Raw genomic sequence first — 22,098 nt, 5'->3', positions numbered from 1 at the left:
CCCCAGGACCAGCCTGTTTAGTAGGATACAACATGTCTAATAGCAAGTCAAAAGAACAGAGAGAATAAGTACCCCCAGGACCAGCCTGTTTAGTAGGATACAACATGTCTAATAGCAAGTCAAAAGAACAGAGAGAATAAGTACCCCCAGGACCAGCCTGTTTAGTAGGATACAACATGTCTAATAGAAAGTCAAAAGAACAGAGAGAATAAGTACCCCCAGGACCAGCCTGTTTAGTAGGATACAACATGTCTAATAGAAAGTCAAAAGAACAGAGAGAATAAGTACCCCCAGGACCAGCCTGTTTAGTAGGATACAACATGTCTAATAGAAAGTCAAAAGAACAGAGAGAATAAGTACCCCCAGGACCAGCCTGTTTAGTAGGATACAACATGTCTAATAGCAAGTCAAAAGAACAGAGAGAATAAGTACCCCCAGGACCAGCCTGTTTAGTAGGATACAACATGTCTAATAGAAAGTCAAAAGAACAGAGAGAATAAGTACCCCCAGGACCAGCCTGTTTAGTAGGATACAACATGTCTAATAGCAAGTCAAAAGAACAGAGAGAATAAGTACCCCCAGGACCAGCCTGTTTAGTAGGATACAACATGTCTAATAGAAAGTCAAAAGAACAGAGAGAATAAGAACCCCCAGGACCAGCCTGTTTAGTAGGATACAACATGTCTAATAGAAAGTCAAAAGAACAGAGAGAATAAGTACCCCCAGGACCAGCCTGTTTAGTAGGATACAACATGTCTAATAGCAAGTCAAAAGAACAGAGAGAATAAGTACCCCCAGGACCAGCCTGTTTAGTAGGATACAACATGTCTAATAGCAAGTCAAAAGAACAGAGAGAATAAGAACCCCCAGGACCAGCCTGTTTAGTAGGATACAACATGTCTAATAGCAAGTCAAAAGAACAGAGAGAATAAGTACCCCCAGGACCAGCCTGTTTAGTAGGATACAACATGTCTAATAGAAAGTCAAAAGAACAGAGAGAATAAGTACCCCCAGGACCAGCCTGTTTAGTAGGATACAACATGTCTAATAGAAAGTCAAAAGAACAGAGAGAATAAGAACCCCCAGGACCAGCCTGTTTAGTAGGATACAACATGTCTAATAGAAAGTCAAAAGAACAGAGAGAATAAGTACCCCCAGGACCAGCCTGTTTAGTAGGATACAACATGTCTAATAGCAAGTCAAAAGAACAGAGAGAATAAGTACCCCCAGGACCAGCCTGTTTAGTAGGATACAACAAACTGTTCCGGAACAAACTGAAAGTGCTAACACTAGAAGGGCTAGGCTAAACAAACAAACAAACAAAGAAGCCTGAGGCTTATACATGGTCTTAACCTTCTTTTATTTTATTTTTTGTGACTTCCGCCGGAAGCAACAACCAACGCAACCATAAAATCGCTAGTATCAAAATCCCAGAAAGAATTCAGTGAAAAGGAAGATTATAACAGTCTCGAGCTCCAAATGAAAAGAAACGCATCCAACTGGATTAAAATAAAGGAGGCAGCACCCACAGGTGAACGCCAAAAAGGAAGGAAACATTAACAGGACTAGCGTGTCAGAGACCTGATTCCTCAAGAGCTCAGAGCTGGGATTAGATACACAGATAAAGACAAACAGGGGTAGGATTCGCAACCCTCCCCTCACCTAGCACTGTTCGCCCTCCGAATCAGAAGACTGAGGATCCGGAGGCAAAAGAAGACTAAAATCTTCCCAAGCCTCAGTCTAATACCTTCCGTAGCAATACGTGCAGGCATGTCAGACTGACTCAAAAGGCAAAATTCATCTCCGGCGGGGCATCTAAAGGCCCCAATCCTGCCAGCCTCAGAAGGGAACCCCACCCCCAGCGGAAAAGCCCGTCAGCAAAGGAGGACACGGATAAGCCCTCCACTGGGTGCTCTCAAGAAGCTGTAAATGCACCAACGCCACTAATATGGCCATGTGCAACCGAGCAGCAACCTCAGGTGGGAAGAATCCTCCTTCCGGAGATGGGGTAATGGAATTTGGGACAACTGCTTGCGTAGGAACAGAAAAATCCAGGGATCGCGCCTCACGGGACACAGAATCCTCAGAGGCGGATGGCTCAGCAGACTCCAATCTCTCCACGGATGGAGAAAAGAGCACTCTATTGCGGCAAAGGGAACATACATAAGTAGGCCGGATAACCCGGGCCTTCATGCAATCTAAGCATGGAACGGGATCTGAGTCAGAAAAATCCTCCTCAGAAAATTCAGAATCCTCCATAACTTGACCAGACAAATTGGACAAAAAAAGAATAACTGGCACCTCACCCCCAATGGCTGGGGCACTCACCACCTCCCATGACCCAGACAAGCAAAGAAACAGGTCCTCTCCACCGCCACTCGGTCACAAAACAGAAATGGAGAATAAAAAACGTGACAACGCTCGGTTACGAGGTGCAACAAGTAGGCCAATAAAAGCGCACAAGTCCACAAGAACTGCCTAGCTTAACATGCAGGCCAAAGAAGAGCGCCAGTCCAAAATAACTGCGTAGCACCAAAAAAATGTACGTTCCGTGAAAGCCAAGTGCTCAACATTTCTACACATAAGCAGACAGAATCACATAACAAACATGATTAAAGTCCCCCACTGCTCCTTAACCCCCCTAAGGAGATATTAACCCTTGATTCCATAAAGATAAAGGAGTCCCACTGAGGCCCTGTCTTCTATAATTTACAATACATCCACAGTGAAAGTAAAATGAAACAATCTTACCGGAATCTATACCGTAGAACAGTAACATGGTCCTTCAAGTTTGACAGATAGTAGCAGTGCTTCTGACATGGACTTGAGTGAAGAGCAGGCAGCTAAACTTGTCAACTCTGATTGCTTATGGAGCTGTTAATATGAGTCTGGATGGTTTCGCAGAAAGACTCTCCCTGTATCTCCGGACTGTAACTTTCATCCATGCTCTCACTGAGAGGCTGACAGGACTACTTAAAACTCCAGTCTCATCTCGAAGAGTACTACCCTCCATAAGAGACTAATTTGCATCTTCCGACACTTCTCTGCCAACCTCCTGTGACGAAAGGCAAAGAATGATTGGGGGATGAGGGAAGTGGGGGAGGTATTTAAGCCTATGGCTGGGTATCTTTGCCTCCTCCTGGTGGCCAGGTTCTGTATTTCCTAAAAGTAATGAATGCAGCTGTGGACTCTCCCCATTTAAGAAGAAAATATCCAGCTCAAGACGACGATTGTACGTCATATTAACAGTGTAGGTATCACAAAAACAGAGAGCACAATAAATATCCCTAGTAGAGGATGTCTAATTTCCTCTAAAGGGATTTTAATATGCATACTAGGACTTGCTATGTAATATAAATGCATGCAAAGAACAAACATTAAAATGCTAGCGCTTACAATAGGGTATGATTTGTAGTCGGCAGCAGTCACCACTATACAGGAGCTTGCTGTAGTCACACATAAATGTATATACAGCCGGACAGATAGCTCAGCATGCTAAGGCACTGTGGCTGTGCTCTGTAGCAACCCAAAGGTGGCAGGTTCGATTCCTAGTAAGGTCCACTCAGCCTTTCATCCTTCTGAGGTTGATAAAATGAGCAGCGCCTTGAGACCCTTGCCGGTGATTAGCCGCACTTTACAAGTACCCAATACATACATTTCTGTGTATGTACAGTAGACATAATTGTGTGACTTATATAAAAGGTATATTATACTGGGAAACAAAAAAAGAACTAATATGAGATCATTAATTGTGTCACAAGATTCCTCACTTTCCTACCTGCAGTTGCCAAAAGCTTTTATACAGCAGGTTTGAAGCTCAGAGTAAAACTGCTATAGACACTGCATACACTTTTCTGTGCACAAAGCAGTTTAAACGACATCTACATTGCATATACTCAACATTCAGCAAAATGCATGTGTAGAAATGTCTAGCAGGGAAAAAGGCTTGTGCACAGGTCCATTATATCCAAAATGACCATAAATAGAAGGAATATGCAGCCTGCTTCACTAGTGTATATCAGAGAAGGATTAGACCATCTGGACTGCAGCAAATACTGTGCAGCTAGCCAGGAAGCTAGGGAAGCACTGTCCTGCCTGTTCATATTGTGTGACGGTAACCAACAAGAAGGCATATGCTCATTTGGGAAGGGGGGGGCGTATATGCTGGATTTATTTGCAAGGTCACAGAAGGGGCCTGACAATGGTGGTTATTAACCTGAAAAAGAGGGTGTCATGCTGTATTAAGAGAGGTCAAACTTTCTTTTGTGCTAGAGCTGATCTCTATGTAAGACCAAGTAGTGCCAAATAGGTAGTATTCAAACTGGTTTAAAAAGGAAGGGGGTATATGTGCAGGGGGGAATTTCTCACTGGTACTGATATGGTTCTACCAGAGTGTGAGATAAACTTCCTTAACGTGTTTTTTATGTTTTGCTCAGATGAGTGAGAACAAAGTTATCTTGTATGAAAAAAACGGCTTCAGGGGCCTGAGCTTAGAGCTCACCAGTTCTGAGATTAACCTGGCGAAACAGAACTTTGCCTGTGCTGCTTCTTCTCTGCGTGTCATTGGCCAGCCCTGGGTAGCTTACAATGACATTAACTTTCAAGGTGACAATCATGTGTATGAGGAGGGCAGTTACAGCAGTATTGATTTGAATAACATCATATCTATGATGCTCATCTCTGCAAGTCTGGAGAACCCAGCTATAAAACTCTTTGAAGGTCCAAACTTTACCGGAAAGTCCCTTGTTGTTAAAGAAGCAGCTATTCTGGATTATGGAATGTTGGAATTTGGGGCCTTTTCTTGGCAGGTGCTGAGTGGGGCCTGGAAAATGTGTGATGAAATAATGGACAACCCCAAATACAGAGTTTCAAAGGTGGGTGACTATGTAAAGCACAGTACTGATATAGGTTTGCAGCATTCAGTGAGAGTTCTGCATCCCCTGAAGCATGGCAAGCCAAAATATACAGCAAATATCCAGTGGGACAGAAAAGAAGAACTAAGTTCAAAAGTGAGTCAGCTGGATGAACTGATTGCTGTGAATAAATCCAAGTTTGCTCAGAAGTTCACCCATAGGTCTGGTAGGGAATACACCTCCAGCATTGACCTGGAAATGAACTTCAGCAGTGAAACCAAAATTCAATTTGGGTCTAAAATCATCATCCCATTAAGTGCAGAGTTAAGTTCTAAGCTGTCTAATACAATGAGCTTTAAGAAAGGGAAAACTGAGCGTACAACCAGCACCGTCACCAGCTCGGTGAGCATTCCTGTTATAGTGCCAGCAAGGACCAAGGTGACAATCAGAGTCTTGAGAAAGGACGTGGCTTATACTGTTCCTGTTGAAATTGTTATAGAAAGAAACAAGATAACAAAGACAGAATATGCAACACTTGTCTGCCGAGACGGGACGGATGTACATGTCTCCCGGCATGATGAGCTCTTTAGTTAAAGGGACATTAAAGGGACAGTCTACACCAGAATTGTTATTGTTTATAAAGATAGATAATCCCTTTTATTACCCATTCCCCAATTTTGCATAACCAACACTTTTATATTAATACACTTTTTACCTCTGTAATTACCTTGTGTTTAAGCCTCTGCAGATTGCCCCCTTATATCAGTGCTTTTGACAGGCTTGCATTCTACCAGTCAATGCTGACTCATAAATAACTCCACGGGCGTGTGCACAATGTTATCTATATGGCTCACATGAACTAACGGTGTCTAGCTGTGAAAAACTGTCAGATGCCTTCAGATAAGAGGCGGCCTTCAAGAGCTTAGAACTTAGCATATGAGCCTACCTAGGTTTAGCTTTCAACAAAGAATACCAAAAGAACAAAGCAAATTTGATGATAAAAGCAAATAGGAAATTTGTTTAAAATGACATGCCCTATCTGGATCATGAAAGTTTAGTTTTGACTTGACTGTCCCTTTAAACTCATAACCGAGTAACCCATAAAATGTTTAATTATGTGTAGTACAAAAACCCTATCTCCTGCAACTAATCTCTGAAACTTGTGGATTTCCATTGCCAGAAAAAGAACTGTGATCTGCAACATTCTACACAGTGATTGCTTGATTCGCTAATTTCTGACCATAACTGACCACTGAAAAGTACATAAATAAACATAGTCACAAGTGTGTGTCTCTGGTGATAAAATCTGCAAAAAAAGCTAAAAATTATTTTAAATCTGGTGATTATTTTGTTAAAGGGACAGTCTACTTGATTTTTATTGACTGTTTAATAAGTTTGATAAAACCTTTACTACCCCTTCCCCAGGTAACACTGTTATATTAATCCTGCAGAGTATATCAGCATAAACAGCGCATCCCATGACTTAAAGGGACACTGAACACAATTTTTTTCTTTCACGATTCAGATAAAGCAGCAATTTTAAGCAACTTTCTAATTTACTGCTATTATCAATTTCTTCATTCTCTTTGTATCTTTATTTGAAAAAGCAGGAATGTAAGCTTAGGAGCCAGCCCATTTTTGGTTCATCACCTGGGTACAGCTTGCTGATTGGTGTCTAAATGTAGCCACCAATCAGCAAGCCCTATCCAGGGTGCTGAACCAAAAATGGTCCGGCTCATAACCTTACATTCCTGCTTTTTCAAATAAAGATACCAAGAGAATGAAGAAAAATTGATAATAGCAGTAAATTAGAAAGCTGCTTAAAATTGCTGCTCTATTTGAATCATAAAATAAACAAATTGTGTTTCATATCCCTTTAAATGTATTTAATAAAACTTACTAGAAGTATGAAAGGGAATTACATAGAAAGTCCTCGTGTGAGATCCGCAATCCCTCATTTGCCAGTGAAGCGGCTTCTATGTTCATATATCGAACACTCTGCTTCTGCACTTCGGGAGACCCATTACGGATCCTGCCAGAGGACACAACTCCCTTATACATTTTATTGATTTACTTTATAACCTCTAAGTTTGCCTGTTTCTAAGCCCCTACAAGCAGCTGCTTATCTCACTGCTTTTTATTAGCTTTTTAAATCTTGCAGTGAGGTGCAGCCGGGTTTTAAGGTTTGTACTGAGGATATAACAAGGCAGTGAGGGGCAGCAGGGGGTATAGGGAGGGTATAACAAGGCAGTGGAGGCAGCAGGGGGTTGGGGTGTATAGGGAGGTTATAACAAGGCAGTGAGGGGCAGCAGGATGTCAGGGTGTATATTGAGGGTATAACAAGGTAGTGAGGGGCCGCAGGGTGTTGGGGTGTAATAAGTCAGTATGGGGCAACAGGGTGTTTGGGTGTAACAAGTCAGTGAGGGGCAGCAGGGTGTTTGGGTGTAGAGGGAGGACATAAGGCACTGAGGGGCAGCAGGGTGCTGGGGTGTAACAAGGCAGGGAGGGGAAGAAGGGGGCTGGGGTGTAACAAGGCAGTACAGGGCAGCAGTGTGTTTGGTAGTATAGGGAGTGTATAGCAAGGCAGTGAGGGGCAGCAGGGTGTTGGGGTGTAACAAGGCAGTGAGGGGCAGCAGGATGTTTGGATGTATAGAGAGAACATAACAAGGCAGTGAGGGACAGCAGGGTGTTTGGATGTATAGAGAGGACATAACAAGGCAGTGAGGGGCAGCAGGATGTTTGGATGTATAGAGAGGACATAACAAGGCAGTGAGGGACAGCAGGGTGTTTGGATGTATAGAGAGAACATAACAAGGCAGTGAGGGGCAGCAGGATGTTTGGGTGTATAGAGAGGACATAACAAGGCAGTGAGGGACAGCAGGGTGTTTGGGTGTATAGAAAGGACATAACAAGGCAGTGAGGGACAGCAGGATGTTTGGGTGTATAGAGAGGACATAACAAGGCACTGAGGGACAGCAGGGTGTTTGGGTGTATAGAGAGGACATAACAAGGCAGTGAGGGACAGCAGGATGTTTGGGTGTATAGGTAGGGTATAACAAGGCAGTGAGGGGCAGCAGGGTGTTTTGTAACAAGGTGTGACGAGACCAATCTTGCCACTGTGCATTGGAGGAGCCTGGTTGCCCGCCTGCTGCCTTTAGACTATGGCTCCATGTTGAAACGCCCAAATTATCTCCTGATAGAAGACTCTGTGGAACTGGTTTTGGGCAGAAAAGCCATGCTTCATTTAGTAACAAAGGACTTCAACCTAACTTTTAAACCCCTGAACCTATTCAAGTGAATTTTGGATATGTTTGTCCCCAAGTTATACTGGTTAAAATTATGTATGTGTGATGTATACTTTTAAAGTTTTGAATAATGTGGGAAAACTGTATTTCTCTGCCTATGATAATTACATCAACCATTGTGTAAGGTAATTGTATCTACCATTGGGTAAGGTAATTGTATCTACCATTGGGTAAGGTAATTGTATCTACCATTGGGTAAGGTAATTGTATCCCAGGCAGAGGGGATGATTTTGTGTGGGAGTGTCTGAGAGTATTGTATGTGTTTATTGGTTGTTTTACAAAACCCTGTGGGTGGTACTAATGTGTAAAATGTGTATTTAACAACAATAAACACACAGCTCTGGCTGATATCTGTTTGACCCTCACCATGGAGCTTTGACTCATGCTTGGGGGGAGGGAGAGGGAAAATTTACTGTATGCTGTGCCTCTGAAAGGGAAGATCTACTAAACGGTGGTTTAACCCTTTTATGCTTGGGGGTGCCGTTACAATTGGTGGCAAGCGACGGGATCGTTTCCACAGCCAGAAGGACAGCTACAGGAGACACCATTCCGTGGATTTACAAGTTGGGGGCAACGCATGTCCCAGTACAGCGACCCGAAAAGCAACAGAATGGAACCAGCAGTATTATATGAGGAGGAGGACCTAGATGGCCGGGATGCATTAAGGAAAGGCATCTGGTACCAGGCCCTGGATAATGTACAATACCAGCAGGGTAAGAGTCTCCCCAGTGAAGAGCAGCGGTTGCAGAAGCAAGTGGCCCTGCAGATGCCCTTCCTGGGAGAGCAGCCCCTGGAGGAATGGGTGAAGGAACTAGAGCACCGGGTATGGCAGGAGCTAAGGCTGGAGGATGCCTACCAGGCGCTCTGGTGGTATATAGCACAGTATATACTCTGGACAGCCGAGCATGACAAACCAGAGGGAGAGGAGTTTGATGGTCCTGGCTTGTTATGGGAGTCCTTTGCAGAGCCTGACTTTGGAAGCCCTGCGCAGACCAGACTTCAGGACATTTTCTATGAGAGGGAGGCTAGGCATGACTGGGCTGACCCCCATGAGGTAGAGCAAGACCTGGCTCACTTAGCAGCCCTGGAGTGGGAACTGGAGCAGGACTACCGAGATCTCTTCCACTCCATTGGGAAGGCTCAGCAGGACAGCAAGGTGAAAGACCCAGATCCAGACCCGTTCAGCTGGGAAGATATTGTGGAGATTTACTGGGAAGGACCCCAGGTGGCCGGTGGAGATGGGTCTGAGGTCTCTCCACCGGTCCTGCAGGGAATTGGGAGCCCAGACTCCATCCTCCAGCGGCAGGCTGAGTTACAGGGGGCAGAGACAGTTGGTCCTGTCCCCCAGCAGCAGAGGAGTATGCAGGGAATTGGGAGCCCAGACTCCATTCCCCAGCGGCAGGCTGAGTTACAGGGGGTAGAGACAGTTGGTTCTGCCCCCCCATCAGCAGAGTGAAATGCAGGGGATTGGGAGCCCAGTCTCCATTCCCCAGTGCCTGGAAGTACGTATGGGAGAGGAGCTTGTTACCCCCTCTCCCCGGCGGCAGCTTAACGCACCAGGGTTGCCCCCAAGTTATACTGGTTAAAATGATGTAAGTTTTATGTATGTGGAAAACTGTATTTCTCTGCCTATGATAATTACATCAACCATTGTGTAAGGTAATTGTATCTACCATTGTGTAAGGTAATTGTATCTACCATTGGGTAAGGTAATTGTATCTACCATTGGGTAAGGTAATTGTATCCCAGGCAGAGGGGATGATTTTGTGTGGGAGTGTCTGAAAGTATTGTATGTGTTTATTGGTTGTTTTACAAAACCCTGTGGGTGGTACTAATGTGTAAAAATGTGTATTTAAGAACAATAAACACACAGCTCTGGCTGATATCTGTTTGATCCTCACCATGGAGCTTTGACTCATGCTTGGGGGGAGGGAGAGGGAAAAATTTACTGTATGCTGTGCCTCTGAAAGGGAAGATCTACTAAACGGCGGTTTAACCCTTTTATGCTTGGGGGTGCCGTTACACAAGGCAATGAGAGCAGCAAGGTGTTTGGGTGTATAGAGAGGACATAACAAGGCAGAGAGGGGCAGCAGGGTGTGTGGGTGTATAGAGAGGACATAACAAGGCAGTGAGGGACAGCAAGGTGTGTGGGTGTATAGAGAGGACATAAGAAGGCAGTGAGGAGCAGCAGGGTGTTGGGGTGTACAGAGAGGGCATAACAAGGCAGCGAGGGGCAGCAGGGTGTTAAGGTGTAACAAGGCAGTGAGGGGCAGCAGGGTGTTTCAGTGTATAGAGAGGACATAACAAGGCAGTGAGGGACAGCAGGGTGACAGGGTTTGTATAGGTAGGGTATAACAAGGCAGCAAGGGGCAGCAGGGTGCTGGGGTATAACAAGGCAGTGAGGGGCCGCATAATGTTTGGGTGTATAGAGAGGACAGCAGTGAGGGGCAGCAGGGTGTTGGGGTGTACAAAGAGGACATAACAATGCAGTGAGGGGCAGCCGGGTGTATAACAAAACATTACAAGGTAGTAAGGGGCAGCAGGGTGTTTGGGTGTACAGAGAGGACATAGCAAGGAAGTGAGGGGCAGCAGGGTATCAGGGTGTGTATAGGGAGGGTATAAAAAAAGCAGTGTGGGGACGCAGATTATCAGGGTGTATATTGGAAGAGTAGAACAAAGCAGTGAGGGGATGCAGGTTATCAGGGTGTGTATAGGGAGGGTATAACAAGGCAGTGAGAGGCAGCAGGGTGTTTGGGTGTACAGAGAAGACATAACAAGGCAGTGAGGGGCAGCAGGGTGTCAGGGTGAGTGTAGGGAGGGTATAACAAAGCAGTGAGGGGACAGAGGGTATCAAGGTGTGAATAAGGAGGGTATAACAATGCAGTGAGGGGCAGCAGGGTGTTGGAGTGTACAGAGAAGACATAACAAGGCAGTGAGGGGCAGCAGGGTGTCAGGGTGAGTGTAGGGAGGGTATAACAAAGCAGTGAGGGGACAGAGGGTATCAAGGTGTGAATAAGGAGGGTATAACAATGCAGTGAGGGGCAGCCGGGTGTATAAAGAAAACATTACAAGGTAGTGAGGGGCAGCAGGGTGTTTGGGTGTACAGAGAGGACATAGCAAGGAAGTGAGGGGCAGAAGGGTATCAGGGTGTGTATAGGGAGGGTATATAAAAGCAGTGTCGGGACGCAGATTATCAGGGTGTATATTGGAAGAGTATAACAAAGAAGTGAGGGGATGCAGGTTATAAGGGTGTGTATAGGAAGAGTATAACAAAGCAGTGAGGGGACAGATGGTATCAGGGTGTGTATAGGGAGGGTTTAACAAGGCAGTGAGGGGCAGCAGGATATTTGGGTGTATAGAGAGGACATAACAAGGCAGTGAGGGGTAGCAGGGTGTTGAGGTGTAACAAGGCAGTGAAGGGCAGCAGGGTGTTTGGGTGTATAGAGAGGACATAACAAGGCAGTGAGGGGAAGCAGGGTGTTTGGGTGTATAAAGAGGACATAACAAGGCAGTGAGGGGCAGCAGGGTGTTTGGGTGTATAGAGAGGACATAAGGCAGAAAGGGGCAGCAGGGTGTGTGGGTGTATAGAGAGGACATAACAAGGCAGTGAGGGGCAGCAGGGTGTTGGGGGGTACAGAGAGGACATAACAAGACAGTGAGGGGCAACAGGGAGTTGAGGTGTAACAAGACAGTGAGGGGCAGCAGGGTGTTTGGTTGTATAGAGAGGACATACCAAAGGCAGTGAGGGAGAGCAGGGTGACGGGATTTGTATAGGTAGGGTATAACAAGGCAGCAAGGGGCAGCAGGGTGTTAAGGTGTAACAAGGCAGTGAGGGGCAGCAGGGTGTTTGGTTGTATAGAGAGGACATAACAAGGCAGTGAGGAGCAGCAGATTGTTTGGGTGTACAGAGAGGACATAGCAAGGCAGTAAGGGGCAGCAGGGTGTTGGGGTGTACAAAGAGGACATTATAAGGCAGTGAGGGGCAGCAGGGTGTTTGGGTGTCTAGAGAGGACATAAATCAGTGAGGGGCAGCAGGGTGTTTGGGTGTATACAGAGAACATAACAATGCCGAGTGTATAAAGAAAACATTACAAGGTAGAGAGGACATCGCAAGGCAGTGAGGGGCAGCAGGGTATCAGGGTGTGTATAGGGAGGGTATAAAAAAGCAGTATGGGGACACAGGTTATCAGCATGTGTATATGGAGGGTATAACAAGGCAGTGAGGGGCAGCAGGGTTTTTGGGTGTGCAGTGAGGGGTGAGTGTGCAGTGAGGGGCAACAGGGTGTTGTGGTGTACAGAGAGGACATAAGGCAGTGAGGGGCAGCAGGGTGTTTGGGTGTATAAAGAGGACATAACAAGGCAGTGAGGGGCAGCAGGGTGACAGGATGTTTATAGGGAAGGTATAACAAAGCAGTGAGGGGACACAGGTTATCAGCGTGTGTATATGGAGGGTATAACAAGGCAGTGAGAGGCAGCAGGGTGTTTGGGTGTATAGAGAGGACATAACAAGGCAGTGAGGGGCAGCAGGGTTTTTGGGTGTGCAGTGAGGGGTGAGTGTGCAGTGAGGGGCAACAGGGTGTTGTGGTGTACAGAGAGGACATAACAAGGCAGTGAGGGGCAGCAGGGTGTTTGGGTGTATAAAGAGGACATAAGGCAGTGAGGGGCAGCAGGGTGACAGGATGTTTATAGGGAATGTATAACAAAGCAGTGAGGGGACACAGGTTATCAGCGTGTGTATATGGAGGGTATAACAAGGCAGTGAGAGGCAGCAGGGTGTTTGGGTGTATAGAGAGGACATAACAAGGCAGTGAGGGGCAGCAGGGTGTTTGGGTGTATAGAGAGGACATAACAAGGCAGTGAGGGGCAGCAGGGTGTTTGGGTGTATAGACAGGACATAGGGCAGAGAGGGGCAGCAGGGTGTGTGGGTGTATAGACAGGACATAACAAGTCAGTGAGGGGCAGCAGGGTGTTGGGGTGTATAGAGAGGACATAACAAGGCAGTGAGAGGCAGCAGGGTGACAGGGTATAACAAGGCAGCAAGGGGCAGCAGGGTGTTGGAGTTTAACAAGACAGTGAAGGGCAGCATGGTGTTTGGTTGTATAGAGAGGACATACCAAAGGCAGTGTGGGGCAGCAGGGTGGCAGGATTTGTATAGGTAGGGTATAAAAAGGCAGCAGGTTGTTGGGGTGTAACAAGGCAGTGAGGGGCAGCAGGGTGACAGGATGTTTATAGGGAATGTATAACAAAGCAGTGAGGGGACACAGGTTATCAGCGTGTGTATATGGAGGGTATAACAAGGCAGTGAGAGGCAGCAGGGTGTTTGGGTGTATAGAGAGGACATAACAAGGCAGTGAGGGGCAGCAGGGTGTTTGGGTGTATAGAGAGGACATAACAAGGCAGTGAGGGGCAGCAGGGTGTTTGGGTGTATAGACAGGACATAGGGCAGAGAGGGGCAGCAGGGTGTGTGGGTGTATAGACAGGACATAACAAGTCAGTGAGGGGCAGCAGGGTGTTGGGGTGTATAGAGAGGACATAACAAGGCAGTGAGAGGCAGCAGGGTGACAGGGTATAACAAGGCAGCGAGGGGCAGCAGGGTGTTGGAGTTTAACAAGACAGTGAAGGGCAGCATGGTGTTTGGTTGTATAGAGAGGACATACCAAAGGCAGTGTGGGGCAGCAGGGTGGCAGGATTTGTATAGGTAGGGTATAAAAAGGCAGCAGGTTGTTGGGGTGTAACAAGGCAGTGAGGGGCAGAATGGTGTTTGGGTGTATAGAGAGGACATAACAAGGCAGCGAGGGGCAGCAGGGTGTTAGGGTGTATAGAGAGGACATAACAAGGTAGTAAGGGGCAGCAGGGTGTGTATGGGTAGGGTATAACAAGGCAGCAACGGGCAGCAGGGTGTTGGGGTGTAACAAGGCAGTGAGGGGCAGCATGGTGTTTGGGTGTATAGAGAGGACATAAGGCAGTGAGGGGCAGCAGGGTGTTTGGGTGTATAGAGAGGACATAGCAAGGCAGTGAGGGGCAGCAGGGTGTTGGGGTGTACAAAGAGGACATGATAAGGCAGTGAGGAGAAGCAGGGTGTTTGGGTGTCTAGAGAGGACATAACAAGGCAGTGAGGGGCAGCAGGGTGTTTGGGTGTCTAGAAAGGACATAACAAGGCAGTGAGGGGCAGCAGGGTGACAGGGTGTGTATAGGGAGGGTATAATAGAGCAGTGAGGGGACAGAGGGTATCAAGGTGTGAATAAGGAGGGTATAACAAGGCAGTGAGAGGCAGCAGGGTGTTGGGGTGTACAAAGAGGACATGATAAGGCAGTGAGGGGCAGCAGGGTAACAGGGTGTGTATAGGGAAGGTATAACAGAGCAGTGAGAGGCAGCAGGGTTTTTGGGTGTATATAGAGGACATAACATGGCAGTTAGGAGCAGCAGGGTGTTTGGGTGTATAGAGAGGACATAACAAGGCAGAAAGGGGCAGCAGGGTGTATAGACAGGACATAAGGCAGTGAGGGGCAGTAGGGTGTTGGGGTGTACAGAGAGGAAATAACAAGGCAGTGAGGGCGACAGGGTATAACAAGGCAGCGAGGGGCAGCAGGGTGTTGTGGTGTAACAAGGCAGTGAGGGGCAGCAGGGTGTTTGGTTGTATAGAGAGGACATACCAAAGGCAGTGAGGGGCAGCAGGGTGACAGGATGTGTATAGGTAGGGTATAACAAGGCAGCAAGGGGCAGCAGGGTGTTGGGGTGTATAGAGAGGACATAAGGCAGTGAGGGGCAGCAGGGTGACAGGGTGTGTATAGGGAGGGTATAACAAAGCAGTGAGGGGACAGAGGGTATCATGGTGTGTATACAAAGGGTATAACAAGGCAGTAAGAGGCAGCAGGGTGTTTGGATGTATAGAGAAGACTGTCAGGATGCCAGGAATCAGACTGGGACGAGAAGTGCAAAAATAATTACACCTTTATTAATAGCAAAAAATAATAAAAAGTCCACAAGTCAAAAAACAAGCCAGGAGTCAAAACCAGAGCTGGTAGTCAGACGAGCCGAGTCAGGAGCCAAAGCGTATAGTCAGACGAGCCGGAATCAGGAACAAGGAAAACAGCAGAGTCAGGAACAAGCCAGGGATCAGGAACCAGGAAGGACATTAGGAACTCTCAGAAACAGGTCTGAGACAACGGGTGTATAGAGAGGACATAGCAAAGCAGTGAGGGAGAGCAGGGTATCAGGGTGTGTATAGGGATGGTATAACAAGGCAGTAAGATGCAGCAGGGTGTTTAAGTGTATAGAGGATATAAGGCAGTTAGGGGCAGCTGGGTGTTGTGGTGTACAGAGAGGACATAACAAGGCAGCGAGGGGCAGCAGGGTGTTGGGGTGTATAGAGAGGACATAACAAGGCAGTGAGGGGCAGCAGGGTGACAGGATGTGTATAGGTAGGGTATAACAAGGCAGCAAGGGGCAGCAGGGTGTTGGGGTGTAACAAGGCAGTGAGGGGCAGCATGGTGTTTGGGTGTATAGAGAGGACATAACAAGGCAGTGAGGGGCAGCAGGGTGTTGGGGTGTAACAAGGCATTGAGGGGCAGCATGGTGTTTGGGTGTATAGAGAGGACATAAGGCAGTGAGGGGCAGCAGGGTGTTTGGGTGTCTAGAGAGGACATAACAAGGCAGTGAGGGGACAGAGGGTATCAAGGTGTGTATACAAAGGGTATAACAAGGCAGTGAGAGACAGTAGGGTGTTTGGATGTATAGAGAAGACATTACAAGCCAGTGAGGGGCAGCAGGGTGTTGGGGTGTATAGAGAGAACATAATGCAGTGAGGGACAGCTGGGTGTTTGGGGGTACAAAAAGAACATTACAAGATAGTGAGGGGAAGCAGGGTGTTTGGGTGTATAGAGAGGACATAGCAAGGCAGTGAGGGGCAGCAGGGTATTAGGGTGTGTATAGGGAGGGTATAACAAAGCAGTGAGGGGATGCAGGTTATCAGGGTGTGTATAGGGAGGGTATAACAAGGCAGTGAGAGGCAGCAGGGTGTTTGGGTGTATAGAGAGGACATAACAAGGCAGCAAGGGGCAGCAGGGTGTTTGGGTGTATAGAGAGGACATAACAAGGCAGCAAGGGGTAGTAGGTTGTATGGGTGTACAGAGAGGACATAACAAGGCAGTGAGGGGCAGCAGGATGTTTGGCTGTATAGAGAGGACATAAGGTAGTGAGGGGCAGCAGGGTGTTTGGGTGTATAAATAGGGTATTACAAGGCAGTGAGGGGCAGCAGGGTGTTGGGGTGTACAGAGAGGACATAACAAGGCAGTGAGGGGCAGCAGGGTGTTGGGGTATAACAAGGCAGTAAGAGGCAGCAGGGTGTTGGGGTATAAGAAGGCAGTGAGGTGCAGCAGGGTGTTTGGGTGTATAGAGAGGACATAACAAGCCAGTGAGGGGCAGCACGGTGTTTGGGTGTACAGAGAGGACATAGCAAGGCAGTGAGGGGCAGCAGGATATTTGGGTGTATAGAGAGGACATAGCAATGCAGTGAGGGGCAGCAGGGTGTTTAGGTGAATAGAGAGGACATAACAAGGTAGTGAGGGGAAGCAGGGTGTGTATAGGTAGGGTATAACAAGGCAGCAAGGGTCAGCAGGGTGTTGGGGTGTATAGCGAGGACATAAGGCAGTGAGGGGCAGCAGGGTGTTGGGGTGTATAGAGAGGACATAACAAGGTAGTGAGGGGAAGCAGGGTGTTGGGGTATAACAAGGCAGTGAGGGGCAGCTGGGTGTTGGGGTGTATAGAGAGGACATAACAAGGCAGTGAGGGGCAGCAGGGTGTTTGGGTGTAGAGAGAGAACATAATAAGGCTGTGAGGGGCAGTAGGTTGTTTGGGTGTACAGAGAGGACATAAGGCAGTGAGGGGCAGCTGGGTGTTGGGGTGTATAGAGAGGCCATAACAAGGCAGTGAGGGGCAGCAGGGTGTTTGGGTGTAGAGAGAGAACATAATAAGGCTGTGAGGGGCAGTAGGTTGTTTGGGTGTACAGAGAGGACATAAGGCAGTGAGGGGCAGCAGGGTGTTTGGGTGTATAGAGAGGCCATAACAAGGCAGTGAGTGGCAGCAGGGTGACAGGGTGTGTAGGGAGATTTTAACAAAGCAGTGAGGGGACAGAGGGTATCAGGGTGTGTATAGGGAGGTATAACAAAGCATTGAGAGGCAGCAGGGTGTTGGGGTGTATAGAGAGGACATAACAAGGCAGTGAGGGGCAGAAGGGTGTTGGGGGTGTATAGGGAGGACATAAGGCAGTGAGGGGCAGCAGGGTGTTGGGGTGCAAGATGGTAAGTGAGGGGCAGCAGGATATTTGGGAGTATAGAGAGGACATAAGACTGTGAGGGGTAGCAGGGTGTTGAGGTGTAACAAGGCAGTGAGGAGCAGCAGGGTGTTTGGGTGTATAGCGAGGACATAACAAGGCAGAGAGGGACAGCAGCTTGTTTGGGTGTATAAAGAGGACATAACAAGGCACTGAGGGCAGCAGGGTGTTGGGGTTTAAAGAGAGGACATAAAATGGCAGTGAGGAGCAATAGGTTGTTTGGGTGTACAGAGAGGACATAGAAAGGTAGTGAGGGGCAGCAGGATATTTGGGTGTATAGAGAGGACATAACAAGGCAGTGAGAGGTAGCAGGGTGTTGAGGTGTAACAAGGCAGTGAAGTGCAGCAGGATTTTTGGGTGTATAGGGAGGACATAACAAGGCAGAGAGGGACAGCAGCTTGTTTGGGTGAATAAAGAGGACATAACAAGGCACTGAGGGCAGCAGGGTGTTGGGGTTTAAAGAGGACATAACATGGCAGTGAGGGGCAGCATGGTGTGTATAGGTAGGGTATAACAAGGCAGCAAGGGTCAGCAGGGTGTTGGGGTGTAACAAGGCAGTGAGGGGCAGCAGGGTGTTGGGGTGTATAGAGAGGACATAACAAGGCAGTGAGGGGCAGCAGGGTGTTTGGGGTGTAGAGAGAGAACATAATAAGGCTGTGAGGGGCAGTAGGTTGTTTGGGTGTACAGAGAGGACATAAGGCAGTGAGGGGCAGCAGAGTGTTTGGGTGTATAGAGAGGCCATAACAAGGCAGTGAGTGGCAGCAGGGTGACAGGGTGTGTAGGGAGATTTTAACAAAGCAGTGAGGGGACAGAGGGTATCAGGGTGTGTATAGGGAGGTATAACAAAGCATTGAGAGGCAGCAGGGTGTTGGGGTGTACAGAGAGGACATAACAAGGCAGTGAGGGGCAGCAGGGTGTTGGGCTGTATAGAGAGGACATAACAAGGCAGTGAGGGGCAGCAGGGTGTTGGGGTGTAAGAAGGCAGTGAGGGGCAGCAGGATATTTGGGTGTATAGAGAGGACAGAACAAGGCAGTGAGGGGCAGCAGGGTTTTTAGGTATATAGAGAGGACATAATAAGGCAGTGAGGAGCAGCAGCGTGTTTGGGTGTATAGCAAGGACATAACAAGGCAGAGAGGGACAGCAGCTTGTTTGGGTGTATAAAGAGGACATAAGGCACTGAGGGCAGCAGGGTGTGGGGGTTTAAAGAGAGGACAAAAAATGGCAGTGAGGGGTAGCAGGGTTTTAGGTGAATAGAGAGGACATTACAAGGCAGCAAGGGTCAGCAGGGTGTTGGGGTGTAACAAGGCAGTGAGGGGCAGCAGGGTGTTTGGGTGTTTAGAGAGGACATAACAAGGCAGTGAGTGGCAGCAGGGTGACAGGGTGTGTAGGGAAATTTTAACAAAGCAGTGAGGGGACAGAGGGTATCAGGGTGTGTATAGGGAGGGTATAACAAAGCAGTGAGAGGCAGCAGGGTGTTTGGGTGTATAGAGAGGACATAACAAGGCAGTGAGGGGCAGCAGGATGTTGGGGTGTATAGCGAGGACATAACAAGGCAGTGAGGGGCAGCAGGATGTTGGGGTGTATAGAGAGGACATAAGGCAGTGAGGGGCAGCAGGGTGTTGGGGTATAACAAGGCAGTAAGAGGCAGCAGGGTGTTGGGGTGTATAGGGAGGACATAACAAGGCAGTGAGGGGCAGCAGGGTGTTGGGGTGTAAGAAGGCAGTGAGGGGCAGCAGGATATTTGGGTGTATAGAGAGGACATAAGGCAGTGAGGGTTAGCAGGGTGTTGAGGTGCAACAAGGCAGTGAAGGGCAGCAGGGTGTTTGGGTGTTTAGAGAGGACATAATAAGGCTGTGAGGCGCAGTAGGTTGTTTGGGTGTACAGAGAGGACATAAAAAGGCAGTGAGGGGAAGCAGGATATTTGGGTGTATATGGAGGACATAACAAGGCAGTGAGGGGCAGCAGGGTGTATGGGTGTATAGAGAGGACATAACAAGGCAGTGAGTGGCAGCAGGATGTTGGGGTGTATAGAGAGGACATAACAAGGCAGTGAGTGGCAGCAGGGTGACAGGGTGTGTAGGGAGATTTTAACAAAGCAGTGAGGGGACAGAGGGTATCAGGGTGTGTAGAGAGAGGGTATAACAAAGCAGTGAGAGGACATAATAGAGAGGACATAATAAGGCTGTGAGGCGCAGTAGGTTGTTTGGGTGTACAGAGAGGACATAAAAAGGCAGTGAGGGGCAGCAGGATATTTGGGTGTATATGGAGGACATAACAAGGCAGTGAAGGGCAGCAGGGTTTTGGGTGTATAGAGAGGACATAACAAGGCAGTGAGGGGCAGCAGGGTGTATGGGTGTATAGAGAGGACATAACAAGGCAGTGAGTGGCAGCAGGATGTTGGGGTGTATAGAGAGGACATAACAAGGCAGTGAGTGGCAGCAGGGTGACAGGGTGTGTAGGGAGATTTTAACAAAGCAGTGAGGGGACAGAGGGTATCAGGGTGTGTATAGGGAGGGTATAACAAAGCAGTGAGAGGCAGCAGGGTGTTTGGGTGTATAGAGAGGACATAACAAGGCAGTGAGGGGCAGCAGGATGTTGGGGTGTATAGTGAGGACATAACAAGGCAGTGAGGGGCAGCAGGATGTTGGGGTGTATAGAGAGGACATAACAAGGCAGTGAGGGGCAGCAGGGTGTATGGGTGTATAGAGGGGACATAACAAGGCAGTGAGGGGCAGCAGGGTGTTTGGGTGTAGAGAGAGAACATAATAAGGCTGTGAGGGGCAGTAGGTTGTTTGGGTGTACAGAGAGGACATAAGGCAGTGAGGGGCAGCAGAGTGTTTGGGTGTATAGAGAGGCCATAACAAGGCAGTGAGTGGCAGCAGGGTGACAGGGTGTGTAGGGAGATTTTAACAAAGCAGTGAGGGGACAGAGGGTATCAGGGTGTGTATAGGGAGGTATAACAAAGCATTGAGAGGCAGCAGGGTGTTGGGGTGTACAGAGAGGACATAACAAGGCAGTGAGGGGCAGCAGGGTGTTGGGCTGTATAGAGAGGACATAACAAGGCAGTGAGGGGCAGCAGGGTGTTGGGGTGTAAGAAGGCAGTGAGGGGCAGCAGGATATTTGGGTGTATAGAGAGGACAGAACAAGGCAGTGAGGGGCAGCAGGGTTTTTAGGTATATAGAGAGGACATAATAAGGCAGTGAGGAGCAGCAGCGTGTTTGGGTGTATAGCAAGGACATAACAAGGCAGAGAGGGACAGCAGCTTGTTTGGGTGTATAAAGAGGACATAAGGCACTGAGGGCAGCAGGGTGTGGGGGTTTAAAGAGAGGACAAAAAATGGCAGTGAGGGGTAGCAGGGTTTTAGGTGAATAGAGAGGACATTACAAGGCAGCAAGGGTCAGCAGGGTGTTGGGGTGTAACAAGGCAGTGAGGGGCAGCAGGGTGTTTGGGTGTTTAGAGAGGACATAACAAGGCAGTGAGTGGCAGCAGGGTGACAGGGTGTGTAGGGAAATTTTAACAAAGCAGTGAGGGGACAGAGGGTATCAGGGTGTGTATAGGGAGGGTATAACAAAGCAGTGAGAGGCAGCAGGGTGTTTGGGTGTATAGAGAGGACATAACAAGGCAGTGAGGGGCAGCAGGATGTTGGGGTGTATAGAGAGGACATAACAAGGCAGTGAGGGGCAGCAGGATGTTGGGGTGTATAGCGAGGACATAACAAGGCAGTGAGGGGCAGCAGGGTGTTGGGGTATAACAAGGCAGTAAGAGGCAGCAGGGTGTTGGGGTGTATAGGGAGGACATAACAAGGCAGTGAGGGGCAGCAGGGTGTTGGGGTGTAAGAAGGCAGTGAGGGGCAGCAGGATATTTGGGTGTATAGAGAGGACATAAGGCAGTGAGGGTTAGCAGGGTGTTGAGGTGCAACAAGGCAGTGAAGGGCAGCAGGGTGTTTGGGTGTTTAGAGAGGACATAATAAGGCTGTGAGGCGCAGTAGGTTGTTTGGGTGTACAGAGAGGACATAAAAAGGCAGTGAGGGGCAGCAGGATATTTGGGTGTATATGGAGGACATAACAAGGCAGTGAAGGGCAGCAGGGTGTTTGGGTGTATAGAGAGGACATAACAAGGCAGTGAGGGGCAGCAGGGTGTATGGGTGTATAGAGAGGACATAACAAGGCAGTGAGTGGCAGCAGGATGTTGGGGTGTATAGAGAGGACATAACAAGGCAGTGAGTGGCAGCAGGGTGACAGGGTGTGTAGGGAGATTTTAACAAAGCAGTGAGGGGACAGAGGGTATCAGGGTGTGTATAGGGAGGGTATAACAAAGCAGTGAGAGGCAGCAGGGTGTTTGGGTGTATAGAGAGGACATAACAAGGCAGTGAGGGGCAGCAGGATGTTGGGGTGTATAGTGAGGACATAACAAGGCAGTGAGGGGCAGCAGGATGTTGGGGTGTATAGAGAGGACATAACAAGGCAGTGAGGGGCAGCAGGGTGTATGGGTGTATAGAGGGGACATAACAAGGCAGTGAGTGGCAGCAGGATGTTGGGGTGTATAGAGAGGACATAACAAGGCAGTGAGTGGCAGCAGGGTGACAGGGTGTGTAGGGAGATTTTAACA

General features: G+C 48.2%; 1 protein-coding gene across 1 annotated transcript; it reads left to right on the top strand.

Annotated features, from left to right (window-relative positions):
• Window positions 1-4,436: 4,436 nt before the first annotated feature.
• LOC128640584 (epidermal differentiation-specific protein-like) lies at window positions 4,437-5,447 on the top strand. Its single transcript, XM_053693055.1, has one exon. The coding sequence runs from the start codon at window positions 4,437-4,439 to the stop codon at window positions 5,445-5,447; it is 1,011 nt and encodes a 336-aa protein (XP_053549030.1).
• The last annotated feature ends 16,651 nt before the right edge of the window (window positions 5,448-22,098 follow it).

The sequence above is a fragment of the Bombina bombina genome, chromosome 9 (genome assembly GCF_027579735.1).
Source record: "Bombina bombina isolate aBomBom1 chromosome 9, aBomBom1.pri, whole genome shotgun sequence".
Lineage (NCBI taxonomy): Eukaryota > Metazoa > Chordata > Amphibia > Anura > Bombinatoridae > Bombina > Bombina bombina.
This window is presented reverse-complemented; position numbering and strand designations above follow the sequence as displayed.